The sequence below is a fragment of the Sceloporus undulatus genome, chromosome 2, assembly GCF_019175285.1.
Source record: "Sceloporus undulatus isolate JIND9_A2432 ecotype Alabama chromosome 2, SceUnd_v1.1, whole genome shotgun sequence".
Lineage (NCBI taxonomy): Eukaryota > Metazoa > Chordata > Lepidosauria > Squamata > Phrynosomatidae > Sceloporus > Sceloporus undulatus.
Window position 1 is genome coordinate 288,064,068 of NC_056523.1, and position 17,637 is coordinate 288,081,704.

The window sequence follows — 17,637 nt, forward strand, 5'->3', positions numbered from 1 at the left end:
ATGTTATTGTGAATTGTTTTGAATATGCTGGTACAAAAAGGCAAGATGGAAGTGACTTAAATATATGAAAGAACAGTGACTTTGTTTCTACCGTATTTGCACATGTGCTACTAATAATCTATAAAATAATGACAAGCATGATAAATAATGACAAGTGTAAAGACTGTTCTAGATTAAATATAATTGAAACTATAAAGCCTTCCAGAAGAACAAAGGAAGAAAAACTGTTGGGAACAGTGGAGTCTTCATTGAAGTTAAGTCTAGATAAATGGATGATCCTGTCAGTCAGCCTTCCCTAATCTGGTTCAGTCCTGATGTTTTGGGCTACGACTTCCAGACATCCTGCCCCACAGAGTCCATCTTTCCTAGCTAGGAATTATGTACGGTTGGAGTCCAAATATATTTGAACATCAGATACGCCCTGATAAAATGCTTATGTGAGTCGATACCTGGCAGGTGAGCAGCATTTAACTGACCTGACCATGTTGGTAGAAATAGTTGTAGAGGATAATAAGGTAGAAGGCAGTAAGAAAAGAGGAACACCACAGCACAAGTCTATTGATTCAATCAAGGAGGTCATGGTCCTGAGTTTGCAAGATATGAGCAGAGTAGTTGATTACCAGGGCCCATTCCTAGGATTGCCATAAATCAATTTGAAAGCAAATAGTGGCATCACTGGAATGATCGTTTAACCTGTTTTTTTAATATTTCTATCCCACTTTGTGTGTGTGTGTGTGGGGGTACAGCCCACAATGGGTGACACCCTAGAAGGGGGGGTGAAACCTGGTCAGCCCCTCTGCACCATCCCCACACTCCTTCACCTTCACACGGGCATCACTCAACTCCCCCACATGGCCGCTCTGCCCCTGTGTGCAGTGCTCCATCTCCTGTGCACATGCATGCTGCTCCATCCCCCTGCATGTGCACTGTCCCCCATGCTTGCTCTGTCCCTCACGTGTCATCCAGTCCTTTTCCTCATCAGAAAAAGGAAGGTCCAGCATGGGGAGAGGGAGCAAAAGTCTGCAGAAGTCCTGCCCATGGAAACCCAACCACAGAAGCCTCACCAGAAGCCTCGCCTTAAGAAGCCCCACTCCCTGCACCGGGTGATACCCAGTGCAGGAATGCACTGACAACAAATAATAACTTGTAACACCTCTTGAGCATTTTCATTTATTTCACTTGTGCACTAGGTTGAAATTCAATTAGTTTTATTCTTTTCTTCTTTTGAATCTACTTTTTATTTTTTAATATTTTAATTAAATATTACTTTTCTATTACTCCATGCTTTGTACAGTTTCTGTCAATCATACTACCTGTTTGCATTTATCTGCTTTATTGTCTTTATGCTCTTAGAAATAAGACTGGCTGTGACTGGAGACAGGCTCCTGTTTTTACACATCTGATTGTACTGTTGAACTATGCTAGTCATTTCTTATTATGCTGATCAGCACATTGCATTGTTTTTCCATTCATGTGCTCACTACTATCCTTAGGATTGTTTCGTCTTGGCTTGCAATAAGAGTAGGGCTTTATATGAGACAGATACGTTGTTTTTATTCACTGGAGAAGTGAAGTATTGAAAACCTATCTGCTTGGATCAAACCACACAGGGGTGTGAGAGAAAGTTGCTAAGAGGGGAGGAGTACTTCCCTTCATTTATGAGTAATTTCCCCAGCTAATTCTTTAGCTGAAGTCTACGTGAAGCTGTGGGGACACCAAGACAGTGCTTTTGTGCACTGTCCACTCTGTGTTGTCCATCTATAATGTTGTCCCATCTATAATGGGACTGTTTGAATGATGAATAGCATTCAGTAATCATTCCGGCTCATCTGGCATCAGAGTTGGAACTTCATCCACTGCTGTTCCAAACTGAATTGTTCAAGTGCAATTTCATACAGTGAACATAAAGCAGTCCATGAAAATTCTGAAAAATGATCAGCTTTCATTAATATAGAGTCTGACTGACTGAGAAATAGAGAGATACCAGAGCCATCTGTTGTTTCATGTAATCTCTATATAGTACTGTTTGCTTGCCCTCAGTGAGAATAATACCTATTGAAGGCCAATTTTCCTGTCAACCTAAAAATGTTTAAACAAGACATTGAGGCTGATGTTTATTATGCAAAGCATTTTCTCCAAATGCGTATGCATCCCATATGTTTTTCCCCCACCTTTAAAAAAATGGATTGAAAATAGACTGGAATCTTGGAAAGAGAAACTTTTGTGTACTTTCAAAGCATTTTTGCTTTTTTTTTTCTTTACAAAATTAAGGGCATTTCCAGAAGGCAAGACAAAGTAGGGGGTCTCTGCGCATCAAAGCTAATTAGCAGGTGCACAAAGGGTCCTTCCCCCATTTGCTGACAGTTCATTTTTTCTATTCACTTGTACTGAGCAGAAGATTCATTAAAGAGCTTTGCTGACACTAACATTTGTTAAGCCCCTTGTGGCGTCATGTCTGCAGTAAACATATTATTCATACCATCAGAAATAATACAGAGCAATCATGGGCATGTCTGTGTATTGTGTGCCTTCAAGTCATTTTCTGAATTATGGCAACTCTGTCTACTCAGATGTAAATCCTACTGTGTTCAGTGGCAGTAATTCCCTGGTAACTGTGTATAGAAGTGCAGCATTAAAGTCATAGGGAAGTAGGTATTAAAAAATAGCCAGGTGAAGGCGCATTTCTATATTTTACTAACATGTTGAACATTATACTTTTTTTTTAATGGGACTAAATGATTTATATTATCTATGTGTTTTTTTAAACAAGAAGCATCTTTCAAAGTTTAGGGTGTATTTATGTTTGTGTAATTTCTACTAGAAATTCAATCAATGATAGTTTAACCTTTATTGCTCTAAGCAGCTTGGGGCATGACTTTGCAAGAGACTTTTATTATGAACCTGATTGCCAAGATCTGCAGGAGAGAGTCTCTTGAGGATATCCACAGAGATGGGCTTAATAGCAATAACAAGTACATTCTATACCGCTTATCAGTTAAGCACTCCCTAAGCAGTTTACAACGTGTAAGCCAGTTACCCCCAACAAGCTGGGTACTCATTTTAGCATCCTTGGAAGGATGCAAGGCTGAGTTGAACCTGCGCCCCTGGTTGGTATTAGACTCACAACCTTGTGGTTTGTGAGTGGCTGCAATACAAGTATTTAAACACTGTGCCACCATGGCTCTTCTCTTCTCTTGATAGACACATGGGGGAGGACTTTCCTTTGTTTTGCTCCCAAATTGTGGAAGGTTTTACCTTCTGAGTTATGCTCAGTCCTGTTGTCACTGTTTCAATGAAAAGTCAAGATGCAACGAAAGTTCAAGAGGTCTTTTAAAATAGTTTTTTAAAACTTGTTTTTTGTTAAAATGAAATGGTGTTGTTTATTAGATACTTGAGTGTAATTTTCTAGTGAAAAGACAAGATACAAATATAATAAGTGAATAAAGGTTATTTTTAAACATTTAAAAGAGGAACGAGAGGGAGCAGGGAATTAGCATTCAGTTCCATAAAAGCTTATGGTGAATTTCGTTTGCTGTATTGAATCCAACCATGATTTTTGATGGAAAATATAGCAATTTAGGTAACAAAAGGACATGACAGAAATATCAATATGGAAGCAGGGTCAGAGCCACACCAATGCACATTTATGATTTCAATATGAAAATATTATGCAAAATAGATGACATTGTCTATGAAATGAATGACCCATAGAGTAGAGTCAACATAATATCAGTATCATTGTAAAAACTCATTTGATATCTCGACCAAAATCACCAGAAATTGACTTTCTTGGAAAAAATCCCATTCATTTGATCCTTGACATCTTTAACAGAAGGCATTGTCTCAGTACAAATTTGGCATACTTGAGTATTACACATTGTTCAATTTTTTAAAAAACATTTGGGCTAAAAAGAAGAAGGGTCCTATAAATACAGAAGGTGGTTCACTTTACTTTGTCTCTTACAGGCAAATATAATAAGTAAGCAATTTTAGTTCTAAATCCCCCTCTATGCAGCATAGTTGTAGGAGGTTTCTGTTTACAGAAATCATACAAAATTAGACATCTTGTCATTAAATGGTAGATATATGATCTGAACATCTAAGGCCTGAAGCAGATGAGCGAAAGGCAGGTTTTTTTGCCCATCTGTTTTCAGACTAAGACATATTTTAGGCTACAGTCTTGCTTACTTCCAAGCTCTATATTTGCCTTCAAGTTGTCTGTCAACTTATGGTAACCCCATGAATTTTTCACAGGGTGTTCATAGGCAAGGAATACTCAGGGGTGGTTTTGTCAGTTGCTTCTTCTGAAATATAGCCCACAGCTCCTGGTATTTATTGATGGTCCCACATCTAAATATCAACCAGGGCTGAGTTTGCTTAGCTTCCAATATCAGACAGGATGTAGTGCCTTTATAGCATCCTTCAGGTAATGGTTACATCTAATTAATTCATTTTGCCAGTTAACATTTAGCTAAGTTATACTATGTCAGTGACTTAGCAGGGGATACTTTCACTACTCTTGTGATAGAATACAGTATAGCATTGTAATGTAGTGTGGCCTCACATTAAATAATGGAGAAGCAAGATGACATAGTTCATGTACTGGTTTTCTGTTGTGCCTTGTGTGGCTCTGGTGTACATTTTTGCCTATGTGTTGAAATAATGACAAGGTGAACAGCAGAAAGCTGTGTTTTGTATGGCAGGCCAGCAGCCTGTAGCATCCAGTGTTGTAGTTTTGAAAGAAACAGACAATGCACAATTCACTTTTGGGAGGTTAAGATTACAGGTAAGAGCCAAAGTGGTGTAGTGGTTTGAGCACTGGACTATAACTTTAGAAGACCAGAGTTTGAATCCTGGCTTGGCCATGTAAATCCACTGGATGACTATCAGCAAGTCACACTTTCTCAGCCTCAGAGGATGGCGTTGGCAAACCCCCTCTAAAGAAACTTGCCAAGAAAACCCCATGATAGCCTTAGGGTCACCATAAGTTGTAAAAGACTTAAAGGTACAAACCAACAAAAATACCTCAGTTAATGAAGTAGATGTGTTCTTGGACATTACTTTTTTAACAGAAAATTTGGTGCCAGAGATAGACATAATATGAGAAGAACAGGGAAAGATTCCTATAGCACACAAAAAAGATTAGATCAACATTTTCAGCAAATCTTTCTTTCAAAACTAACAATATGCACTTATGAAATGAAACATCCAGGTCAGGTAAACTTTGCATAAATAAACAGAAATGTGTTGAACCTTTTAGAAAACGCTTTTAAGAACATATTTTCCAAAGTGCACCCAGCAATCACTGTTTCCTTCACCAGCCTTCATTTTTCTTATAATTTCCTTTCCATATCTTCTTTTTAGTCAAGGGTAATTATACTTTAAAAAATGCACCAGGTTTCTTTTCTGGGTTTCAGACTAATTGCCAGTGAGGCTGCCTGGATAACATTCCCTTCAGCATCACAACACAAGTGCTAGAATCATAGAGTTGGAAGAGACCACAGGGTCATTGAGTCCAACCCCCTACCATGCAGGAACACCAGTCAAAGCACCTCCAACTGATGGCCATACAGCCTCTGTTAAAAAACCTCCAAAAAGGAGACTCTAAAACACCCGGAGGCACCACATTCCACTGTGAAACAGCTCTTACGGTCAGGATGTTCTTCCTGAGATCTAGATGGAATCTCTTTTCTTGTAGTTTGCTTATTAATTTTAATGCACTTCTCAGAGAACCAATAAGAATGATGCCAGATGAAAGGGACATTGAAGGATAATAATAACAAACTTTTTATTTATATCCCGCTTTTTGTCTGGACAATCAAAGCGGCGTACAAGTTAAAATGAAAATAGTACATAACAATATTCATACCAATATTCCCCACCCCCTTAAAAAGGAATTAAACAATTAGAATGAAAATACCTAAAAACATTAAAACATAGATATTTAAAACAATTAGCTAAAACAGTAGGCCAAACACATATGGAGATGACAGTGGCCGGGTTCTTTATTCCAGAAAGGCCCGCCGGAAGAGATCTGTCTTGACAGCTTTCTTGAAACTAAGTTGTTGATTTGGCAGATCTCGTCCGGCAGGCCATTCCACAGACCGGGAGCAGTTGCGGAAAAAGTCCTCTTTGAGGTTGCAGTTAGCCTGGTCTTAAATTCCTCCCAGCTGAAACAATGAAGTAAAAACCCTATTGTGGGAGTGGTCCCAAGGATGACAAATGCTATTTTTCCATTTTGTGTTTACTCCAATAATGTCTGGTGTGGGACAAAATCACACATAATTTGTTTGTTTTCAACAGCTTAATGTTGTTATCTGCTCCATTTGAAAACCTTAATACATGAATCCATAGTATTTTTTTAAATGACAGAGGAAAGTGTAGTGGTACAAGACTGATCCTGCTGAAGAAACTGCACTTAGAAGACAAAGTACTTTAAGGCAATAAATGAATACAGGGAATTACAAGACTCCCAGTTCATGTTTATCCCTTTTTTCTATATTTGCAGGTCAGAAAATTCTTCACCACAGAAGTGATGTCTTAGAAACTGTAGTCCTGATTAACCCTTCAGATGAAGCAGTCAGCACTGAGGTAAAGCCATAAAAATATATAATTGAATGTGTTCGACACAGTAGACATACAATTTTACTGCAGCTAGGACAACAATAACTACACTTCATTAGTTGTCATAAATTTTAAATATCCCAATAATGCATTTCTTAATTTGAATATATCTGTCTAGCTTTCTCTTCTAAGATTCTGTGGGTGGATGTTCTACTTATAAAGAAAAACCAGGTGATCAGTATATAAGTTCCCTGCTGTATCAAACCAAAGGCAGAATCCTGTTTCTCTCAGTGCTCAATGAGAAGTCTATGGAGGCCCAAAAGGAGAAGAGGAAGACAATTAGTCTAATCAGCTGTTCCCCAGCAACTGGTATTCAGAGCTATGCTGCCTCTGAGCCTGGGGAGTAGTGAATTCTGAAATTTGGGAGGAGTAAGAAGTTTGTTCGATTTGCATTTCTGTACAGAAATTTTTGTTTCACACTTCCCAGGACAACAAAGTGGAACAGAATGTATCTTGCCTTAGAAATCTGTGTGCTCATGAAGCTTACAATGTACACACAAAACAATGTACACACACACACACACACATAATGTGAATTGAATATCCTTACATATAAACATGTACACAAGAATGTCAGTGCATAAGCGTACATGATTTTTTTTACATTGCAAGAACAAAAGAGCCTCTGAATTCAACATGGAAGTAAAGCAAGTACTTTTCTATTCTGCCTAGTGTACTTTCACTGTTTCTCTGGAATTGTACACCCTTAGGATCACAGAACACTCCAAGAGTTGCAATGACACTCAAGTAAAGGACTTTGAAATGCACACTGACAACTCTGTCTTCTGACAGCATTGAAATATCATCCTCTGGCAAAGGATTCTACCTGAGCTCTGAATCAGTTTCTTGATTCAGAGCTCAGATAGAATGAACTGTTCTACAGGTTTGTACCAAAGTCAATTCATTTGCACTCCATAGTTTTTTTAAAATGCTTTCTAGACCACTGGTTTGGAAAGCCATTGCAGGAACAAGTGAAATATTTTTGCTGAACAATTAGCAGTTTTACTTTTATACTCTTTAAAAACTCTCAGGTATAACCCAGACCAAATAGTGTGCTGATTTGTGATTTGTCAGTAGACCTCTTTTGTCACCCCTTTTCAAATACCCCCCCCCCTCTAAAAAGTTGTTTTAGATACAGGTACCAATCGGTCTTGGATGAAACCGATTATCTGGACCCATTTCAAACTGGCTTCAGAGCGGGACACAGAGTAGAGACTGCCATGGTCGCCTTAGTCGATGATCTTAGTCTGAGTATCAACGGGGGAAGTGTAACCCTGTTGGTGCTCTTGGACATCTCTGTGGCCTTCAATACCATTGACCATGGTATCCTTCTGGGAGAGTTGGGTATCGGGGGCACTGCGCTCCAGTGGTTCCGATCCTACCTCTCAGGAAGGTTCCAGATGGTGAGGCTGGGGGGACAGTTGCTCTCGGAAAAGAGAGCTGACATCTGGCGTCCCTCAGGGCACCATTCTGTCCCCTGTGCTATTCAACATTTACATGAAGCCGCTGGGACAGATCATCCGGAAACATGGAGCACGGTGTTATCATTACGCTGATGACACCCAGATCTATCTCTCCATGTCTCCGACTGATACAGTGACTAAGGATGGCACCTCTCCTCTGGATGCCTGCCTGGGATCAGTAATGGGCTGGATGAGGGAAAACAAACTCAAGCTGAATCCAGAGAAAACAGAGGTACTTGTGATAGGTGCCCCTAATCTAGACAGGGAAATTTGCCATCCTGTCCTGGACGGGGTCACACTCCCCCTAAAGGACAAGGTTCACAGTTTGGGAGTACTCCTGGATCCATTTCTACAGTTATCATCTCAAGTGGATGCGATGGCCAGGAGCACTTGGTATCAGCTCCGGCTGATCCGCCAGCTGCGTCCCTATCTGGACCAAAAGGACCTTAAAACGATAGTACATGCACTGGTATCCTCTTGTTTGGATTTCTGTAATGCGCTCTACATGGGGCTACCTTTGTACCAGGTTTGGAAGCTTCAGCTAGTTCAAAATGCTGCAGCCAGATTGGTCGCAGGAACTTCAAGAACCGCCCATATAACACCAGTATTAAAATCTTTACACTGGCTGCCAATTAGCTTCCGGGCGCTATACAAAGTGTTGGTCGTTACCTATAAAGCCCTACATGGCTTGGGCCCGAGTTACTTGAAGGAGCGCCTCTCCCTATATAATCCGCCCTGCACCCTTAGAACAACTGGAAAATATGTACTTGAATACCCAAAGGTGAGATTAGCAGTAACTCACCAAAGAGCTTATTCAGTGACAGCTCCAACCCACTGGAATGCACTTCCGGAAGACATCCGACTTAGCCCTACATTGGAAGCCTTCAAGAAGGCATTGAAAACCTATCTCTTCCAGGTAGCATACCCTCCCGATTCGCTGTAGAGAAAGTATTCCCTAACAGATTAAGATCATCTGATGGCCTGACTGTTTTAATATGCTGTTTTAAAGTTTTTACTGTATTATCTGTAATTGCTGATGTGCTGTATTGTGACATGTGTGAACCGCTTTGATCTGGAGGAAAAGCGGTATACAAATAAGTTTTATTATTTATTTATTATTATACTAACTGAAAAAGAGAATCAGTTCTTTGCAATCTCCTTGTTTGCATTTAGCACACTATTAATAATTCCATTGTTACCCAGTGGCTCAGTTGCTTTCCTAGCCAGTTTTCTTTTGCTGCCTTTTAAGAGTTGAATGCATCCCTAACTCAGTGATGTGCCTCCTATAGAGGATCCAGAACGTGCAGAAATGTTTCTGCCAGCCGAATTGTTGTTATGATGGTATTCTGACTTGTGCCTGTTGATCTCAGACACCAGCTGTTAGGAGGATCAAAGTCAAAAAGAGGTGAAGAAAAAGAAGCGTGAGGAAGGAGCCAGGTTATGCCAGATCCAAAATTTCCCCCAGCCCAGGAAGACAGTCACCTTGCCTATGCAAACTTAGGCCAGTGCAGTCCTGAATAATTTTTAATACTCTGAGGATGAAAGGGATTTGGATTTAACACACTTCAGCTGGCTTAGTGTTGGCTTGGTTGGCTTTCAGCTTTCTTGGTTAAATAGAACTGTGCTTTAAATCATGATCTTCTAGCCCCATTAAAAACAGTGAGAGAACTTACGTCCCATTAATTTTCATAGGAACATAGCATCACTAATTTAGCTTGGATCTACGTCATCACAAAATTTATTGTTAATTTTAATATTTTTACCATTATGCCTTCATAATTTTTTGTCTCGCTTAACTTTGGTCATTTCTTTGGCAGTGTTTGTGTTCCTTTTTGTTGTCTTCATTTGGTCTTATGAAGAAAACTTTACCTGTATTAGCAACAGACACAGGTTGCATCTGCACTGCAGAAATAATCCAGTTTCACACCACTTTAACTGCCATGGCTCAGTGTTACGAAATTCTGGGAATAGTAGGATTGTAAGACATTTAATGTTTTCTGTCAGAGAGCTCTGATTCCACAACAAACTACAATTTCCAGAATTCCATAGCATTGAGCTATGACAATTAAAGTGGTGTGAAACTGGATTACTTCTGCAGTTCTGTTAGCCTCAGAGATCTTACATCATTAACAGATACAGTTTGCAGAATATTTAGCAAGAACATGTTTATTTTTAAAATAGTTCTGAGAGCCATCTATAAGGTGCAGGAATATAATGAAGTAGCCATGTTATAAACATTAAATACACCAACAAGAAGTTTCACTGCCCTTTTTCCCCCCACCCCTGAAAAAGCAATTGGCTTTGTTTGAAAAGCTGGCAACTTTCCCAGAGCTTTGCTACTAAACACAGGAAACAATAAAGCCAAGATAATTCAGTTTTTAAAATGGATTGTGTGCAATTAAAACAGATGTGATTTAAGTGACATTCATTAGACAGTTGAATCTTTTTCTCACTGTTTTCTGAAAAAGACATACAGTAAATGGACTTGACCTATCAAAAATAATGTTACATTTTTATATCCCAACACAATTAGTGCCAAAGCAGCTTGGGATTTGCTTCTGATTAGGTGGTTTTCCTGCTGTTCGAAGCTCTTTAGTGAATACCCTTGAACTCACAATGAAAGGCAAACATGAATTCAGGGCAGTATTCTCCCCCCCCACCAAATATGGCACAAGGTAAATTTATTTAAGAACAATTAAACTGCTTGATGCAACAGGAGCAGGCAAAAATGCATCACCTTTCTTGCTTCCCAGAATGTTTGTTTCTTTTTTCTTAAAAAAAAAATGGCATTGTGATTTGTCACCAGAATTTGACAGTAGACCACTAAATGCACTCTGGTTCGTGGGGAAAAAAAGATATACATGTTCTATGGCCAATGAGTAGTCAATACTGTCGTCAATATCATAATCAATTTGGTTCCTTTTATTTCAGTATCAATAAATATAATAAGTATATTAAGAGCATAGAATCATAGAGTTGGATGAAACCACAAGGGCCATCCAGTCCAGCCCCCTTCCATGGAGGAAATCACAATCAAAGCATTCCCAACAGATGGCCATCCAAGGAAGGAGACTCCACAAATACATATAAGCTTTATTTACATATGAGCTCCAGTCAGCTTAAGCTGAAACCTGGTAAGATAGAGGCTCTATGGGTGGTTAGTTCCTGAGTCCAGGAATAGGGATATTTGGATGGGGTTGTGTTGCCCCTAAGGAAGCAATCCTGTAGCTTCTAAGTATTCATAGATGTGTCTGTCACTAGAGGTCCAAGTGGACTCAGTGGCTTAGAATGTGTGGGCCCAGCTTCATGATGGAAATTGCAGAGATGGAGAAAATGACGCATCTGATTAGAGGGAAATCTATAAATGGTTTCCCGAAAGAATGGATATTATTTATAGAATATGTACAACAGAGGGAGGGGGATACCATGGTAATAGGTGTCAGTAGTTGATGTGAAAATAGGCAGAGATAAGAAATGTGTGTTATTTGAAAGTTATGATCCCAGTTTAGTTAAAGTAGATTTTATATAATTGCTTAGCCTTATATGATGAGAGAAAATGTGGAAGGTTAAGTTAAAAACTGAAGCAGAATAAAGTTGAAAGTCTTTCATTGTATCTATTATTATGTTAGTATGTATTTATTAATGTTTGTAGGTATAAAAAGTAATTCAATGTCTCCCCCTTCCCCCTTTCTCTTTTCTGTGTTTGTGTGTTATTTATCGTTGGTCTTAACAATAGAGTTTCAGTTAAAAAAGAAAAAAATGTTTAGCCCCAGTGTCAATTGTTCCATCAACTGTGGCTTTTCTGGGCAGGTTTAAATAAGCTACAGTAGTTCATGAAGTTATAACTTGTTAACTAGACTACTGCAATGTGCTCTATGAGGAGCTGCCTTTTCTTCAGACAGAAGTTGTAGCACAATTGCTTTAAATGCATTGGCTGCCAGTATGGTGCCAGTCTGAATTCAAATTGGTTGTGATGACATTCTAGGGTCCTAAATGGCTTGGACCCTTGTACTTGAAGAAAAGTCTCTTCCTACAGTATATATATTTGCCTAAGGACTGAGGGCTGCTGGAAGGACCTCCTCAGCATCCCTCCTGTGGAAGTAATACATTGTTGAAAGGCATGAGAGAGGGGCTTTCTCTGTTGTAATGCCCCAGGAGGACCCTTTCACATTATACAGTTATATCACTATAATTCCACTTTAATTATCATGGCTATATCCAGTTGAATCCTGGGATTTGTAGTTTGGTTCAGCATTAGACTTTCTGGTAGAGATTTCTATATACTCTTCCCTAAACTGCAAATCCCCAAATTCCATAGGATGAAGCCATGGCAACTAAAGTGAAATCATAATGCTTTAATTGTGTAGCATGAAAGAGTCCCCAGTAGTAGGATGTACTCCACTTGGAGGCCCAATTGGCACCAACATTGGCTTAATTTCAGTGCCAAACTAAAACATGGGCTTTCATTAAAGCCTTTGAGATCTAATACTTGTATGCGTTCTCTGTTGTTGTTGTTGTTGTTGATGTTTGCCTTCAAGTCATTTCTGACTTATGGCAACCCTAAGGCAAACCTATCACAGGGTTTTCTTGGCAATTGTCATCAGAGGGGATGGAATCTCTACTCAGCCATGGAAACCCACTGGGTGACCTTAGGAAAGTCATACTGTACTTTCTCAGACTCAGAGGAAGTAAAAACATCTGAACAAATCCTGCCAAGAAAACTCCATGATAGGTTTGCCTTAGGGCAGCCATAAATTGGAAACAACTGAAGGCACACAACAACAACAACAGCATAAATATTTTAACATATAAATAAAACAAGTGTAAATTTGATAATAAGCATGAGTGGAGGAATTTCGTCAGATAATGTTTAGTTGGGAATTTTTTATAAAATGTATTAATTAATTTCATATAATTTATAACCTATTTTATGTTGCAGTTTTAAACTATTTCTTTAAAAAAAGAAGAAAAAATGTGTGTCTCTCCAGCACTTAACCAACCTGAAAAGGCTCTTTAGTTCATGGCAGTTGCCCAGCCCTTTGTAAGGAGAAAAGAGCCTTCACATTTTCAGACATTCATTTTGATTCTGTCAGCAAAGAGTTCCCATATGACAAAGTCAGTTTACAGTTGGATGTGCCTGAGAAAACAGTAGAGGAGAATAGAGCTAGTGATAAAAGCAAAAAGTTGGGAAAACATTTTTATTATCAGTGTTCATCTTAACTCTCAAGAAAGAGATTTTTCTGCTAAAGAGTCCCACCTAATTTCTATTTATGTATACAGTACATGTGTTTATGCAAATTGATGATAGTGGTATATTTAATGAAATAATCACTCTCTTCATTGGCCACAGTTTACACTGCAACATCTCCCTGGTTCTTAGGTTGAAATCCCATACTTTTGGACCAGTCTAGATGACATGATAAACCAGGGATGTGTGGCATTTTTGTGTACTAGTTGCATTTCTCCCTGCTTGCTGCAGGAGCAGCTAAACAGAAAGAAGTTTAAAGAAACCAACCAGAGAAGAGAGCAGCCCCATTGAAATGACACAATATACAAACCATGAAACCATTCCTACCACAAGCCAGAATTCCTGCATTTCCCTGGTTTATGATATACATAATCCAAATGGAGTTTGTAGCATTAAGGATTACACAAAAAGGAAAAAAAATCGGAAAATATAAATCGAAACAAATGATGCATAACCTTCTTGAATCCATGATAATTTGAGTGTCTCTCTTATCACAGGTGCGTTTAATGATAACGGATGCTGCAAGGCACAAACTTCTAGTACTAACTGGGCAAAGTTTTGAAAATACAGGAGAGCTTATTCTTCAGTCTGGATCTTTCTCATTTCAGAATTTTATTGAGATCTTCACTGATCAAGAGGTTTGTCTTTTTATTGTTCAATACTAATAACTAGAATCTTTAACAATTGGTTTATAATCTAACCTAATGTGACAAAGTTTTATGAAGTGTTGGGTTGTTTTTTTCAGAATTAGTAATGTGCACATTTATTTCAGAGATTTGTTAGAGGAAATGTTACTTTTTTGCAGTACAACTCCCAAGAATTTCCAAGCTGGGCATGCTGGCTGACAGGATCTGTTAACTATAGTCACCCCAGAAAAGGAACTTTTCCAAGCTGTGATAGACATACATTTTGTGAAAAGGTTGGCAAAATAAAAGTCAGATCATATTAGGAAAAGCTTAATATACAAAAACTCAGTTCTTAGGTACAAACAAGTTTGTGTATGCGCTTTCAATCTGGCTGTCAAGTTGGGGCAACCCCATGAATTTTGTAAGCGTTTTTAAAAGCAAAAAATACTGTGAAGTGAAATATAGCCTATTTGATATTCCTCGATGTTCCCCCATCCAGGCAGTAACCAGATGGGATCTGGCATTTTGATCCCTTAAGAAAATGGTGACTTAAAGGTATTTAGGCCTCCAGAATAAGTCTGTTTCTATAGAAATAAGCAAGTATGTTTCAGCAAGGAGGGACTGACTGCTTAGCCAATTTCCTGTGGGTAGAAAGAATTGTAGATTGCCACACCTGACTGATCAGGAAAATCTGTACCTGAGATACCAGCACTAAGAAAGCTTTAGATTTTATAGCCATGGCATATATTTAATATCATGATAACAACCAGCTGCTAGTGCAGTTAGATTTTTTTTACTGCTTCTCCTGGCAAATCCTGGTATGTTCATGTCAGAAAGCATGGTTAATTGTGGAAGGGCCTCTTCAAAAGATTCACATGTATGAACATATAAGAGGAATCCCCTCCCCCCGAGTAAGCAATGGCCATATTCCATAGGCCATTAAAGGAAAAGTGTCTTGAATTGTGTCTCAAAATACCTTGCAGCTTTCTTCCCTAGGCATGTAGCCATTTTATTTAGGAAAAGCAGCAATAAAATAGATACGCATAACAGTACAATATCACTAAAGAAAGCAGTGAGTCACACTGATTATGAAACTCATTATATCATGGATATGCCTCTAAGACCCCTGGCATGAAACAGTCCAAGCAGAAGCTTAGTCTCTAATGAAAGAATGGATATATGGCATATGTAAGAAATGTGTGTAATGCTTCTCTGAATTTTTCAATGCATTTTCAGCTTAGAAGACCTCCCCAAAATTTTACATAAATGTGTATTTTGGGTTAAAATTCATATTTTCAGCTAACATTTCCTTGTAAATTTATTTGCAGAAAATAACAGTTTTATTTTCAAAAGGACAGCAACAACACAGGTGAATCTGAAAATGGAACAGTTTGTTCTCATAAATGAACAAAAACAAAACTGGCAGGGATTGTGAACTTTCTTATCTCTATTCCATCCAGCCCTAGTTTAAATGCCAGTGTTCAAACTAAGGAGATGTACAGATTGCCACTTTTAGTGCCAGATCTGGACCGTGGCAACCACATGCCACGGCCCCGATTTTGCCTTTCCACAGTGCAAAAAGCAGTTCTTTTATACGCCACGGAAAGGGCACCATAGCCTCTGGTGCCACGGCTTTTCAACACTCTTTTGGTGCTGCATCATCTAGACGCAGTGCCAGAGGAGCGCTGTGACACCGCCCACCACGAGATGCGGCATCACGCCAGCCTGGAGTCAGGCCGGGGTATGTGTCATGTGGACGCCATGCCCCACTCCATCCCTTGGCCAGTCGGTACAGCCTCTTAGTGTTTTATTAAAGGTGCAGGGTGGTGGAAATACCCTTCTCTTTTAGAAATTAGAAGCATCCATATTTATAGGAGACATACACAGATTTTGTTTGGGAACAACCCTGAAATAAAAAGCAAATTCTATTTCTTGAATACTAAAATACTGACTTCCATCTTGTTGTCATGTGATACAGTCTTCCTGGAAGGAAAGCAACAACATTGCAAGAGTATTTCAATAGCTGACACCTCCAGACTGAGCTTGCCAACTCGTTATCACCTACTTAGCTACACAACCACCATAGTTATGTACATATCTAAGCAGCAATACATACTTGCTAACCAGCAGCCACTGTGAGCAACGGGGCTCTGTTCCCCTGTTGATTGAGAAGCAGCTGATTGATATTTCCATCTCCTCTCATGAGTAATCTCCAGTGCTACAACCAGAATAGGGGTCCTTGTCACAATTCCCCCTTACACAGGGGATCACTCATGGCAGGTGAGGGTAAAAATCTCTGTCAGCTGCTTTCTCATTAACAAGGGAACAGAACGCTGTTGCTCACAGTAGCTGCTGCACAGTAAATGGGAGATTTTCATGATACATACATATTCCATAAATTAGTGAATATCTAGGGACTGCGAATACAAACCAGTCATAAATGCCCAACTCCACTAGAATTCCAGCCACCATTTTTTGCTCTACAAATCCTAGTACAGCGCACCTGCACCATACACGGGCGCGCTTTAAGCGGCTTGTGCATATGCGCTTAAGCCGTGGGGCGCACGCAGGGCGGAAGGGGCGGCGTGTCCCATTCAATTGAATGGGCGTGCGCACCCGTTGTGCACCACCGCGCCGCTGCGCACAAGCCCCATTGTTTCCAATGGGGCTTCAGCATAGGCGGAATTCGCCTTACGCAGAGGGATCTGGAACAGATCCCTGCGTAAGGCGAGGGCCTACTGTAGTACAAAAGATGAGAAACTGGAGGGATTCTCAGAGTTGTAGTTCAAAAAGGTAATTTCTCCAAGCTGCCTCCAGTTATTTTATAGGAAATGCAAACATTTAAAAAAAATTAGATGTGTATCTGTGTGACAGTCTTTTCATAAACTGGGTTCTTTGCCTTAACGTGTTTCACATATCTTGAAGTGTTTACTCTCCCAATTTTGTTTCCTGTTTTACTTTTTAAATAGTGCTGTGGAATTTAAACATAAAGTTCTGCTTGACATTTAGATGAAATCTATCTATATTCCCATAAGGTGGGCTGTCTTGTCAGTTTCAGTGACCTATAAATACAATACAGCTGTTCAGTCATCTTAATATATATTTATTTATTAAACATCTCATTACATGAACACATGTTGGGTGATTTCCCCCCCCTTTTAGGTGAAGTATTTAAACCTGTGACTTTGTTAACTATTAGTTTCAAAATAAATAATGAACAATATTGTGCATTAAAATACAAAAGAAACAAGTGCTTACATCTCTAAAGCAGATAAATCTATTTCCTAAGAAAAAAGAAGTGTTGGTCTCCTAAGTAAATATATTTTTGTTTACTTACTCTTTTCCACCTCTTCTAGCTAATTAAGGTTTTATAGCAAGGTTTTTATTATCACAAAGAATAAGCAACTTGATTTGAACCAGCTCTTTAGTGCTGGAAAGGACAAACCTTAGGCTAATGGGGTCCATTTAGTTCCCCCCCCCCATCAATTAGAACCAAATTCAATAGTAATTTGGGTGGCAGATCTAATAAACTGCTGTACCCTATCTTCTGTACTTACTTGCATAAACAAATACAATTCTTTATATAAGTTACTGCCAGTTAGGCATTTTACCAGTCACATGTAGATATCAAAACTGTCCTTGTTAAACAGTTGGAATTTGGTCAAATGTCTGTAGA

The 17,637-nt window shown here is 39.1% G+C and overlaps 1 protein-coding gene across 1 annotated transcript in view; it reads left to right on the forward strand.

Annotated features, from left to right (window-relative positions):
• Positions 1-17,637, forward strand: part of MAP1B (microtubule associated protein 1B) — a 99,175-nt gene that overhangs the window by 68,949 nt on the left and 12,589 nt on the right. Inside the window, exons 3-4 of the mRNA XM_042451329.1 lie at positions 6,509-6,591; positions 13,833-13,973. Coding sequence (XP_042307263.1) covers positions 6,509-6,591; positions 13,833-13,973 — 224 coding nt within the window. The remainder of the gene's footprint in view (positions 1-6,508; positions 6,592-13,832; positions 13,974-17,637) is intronic.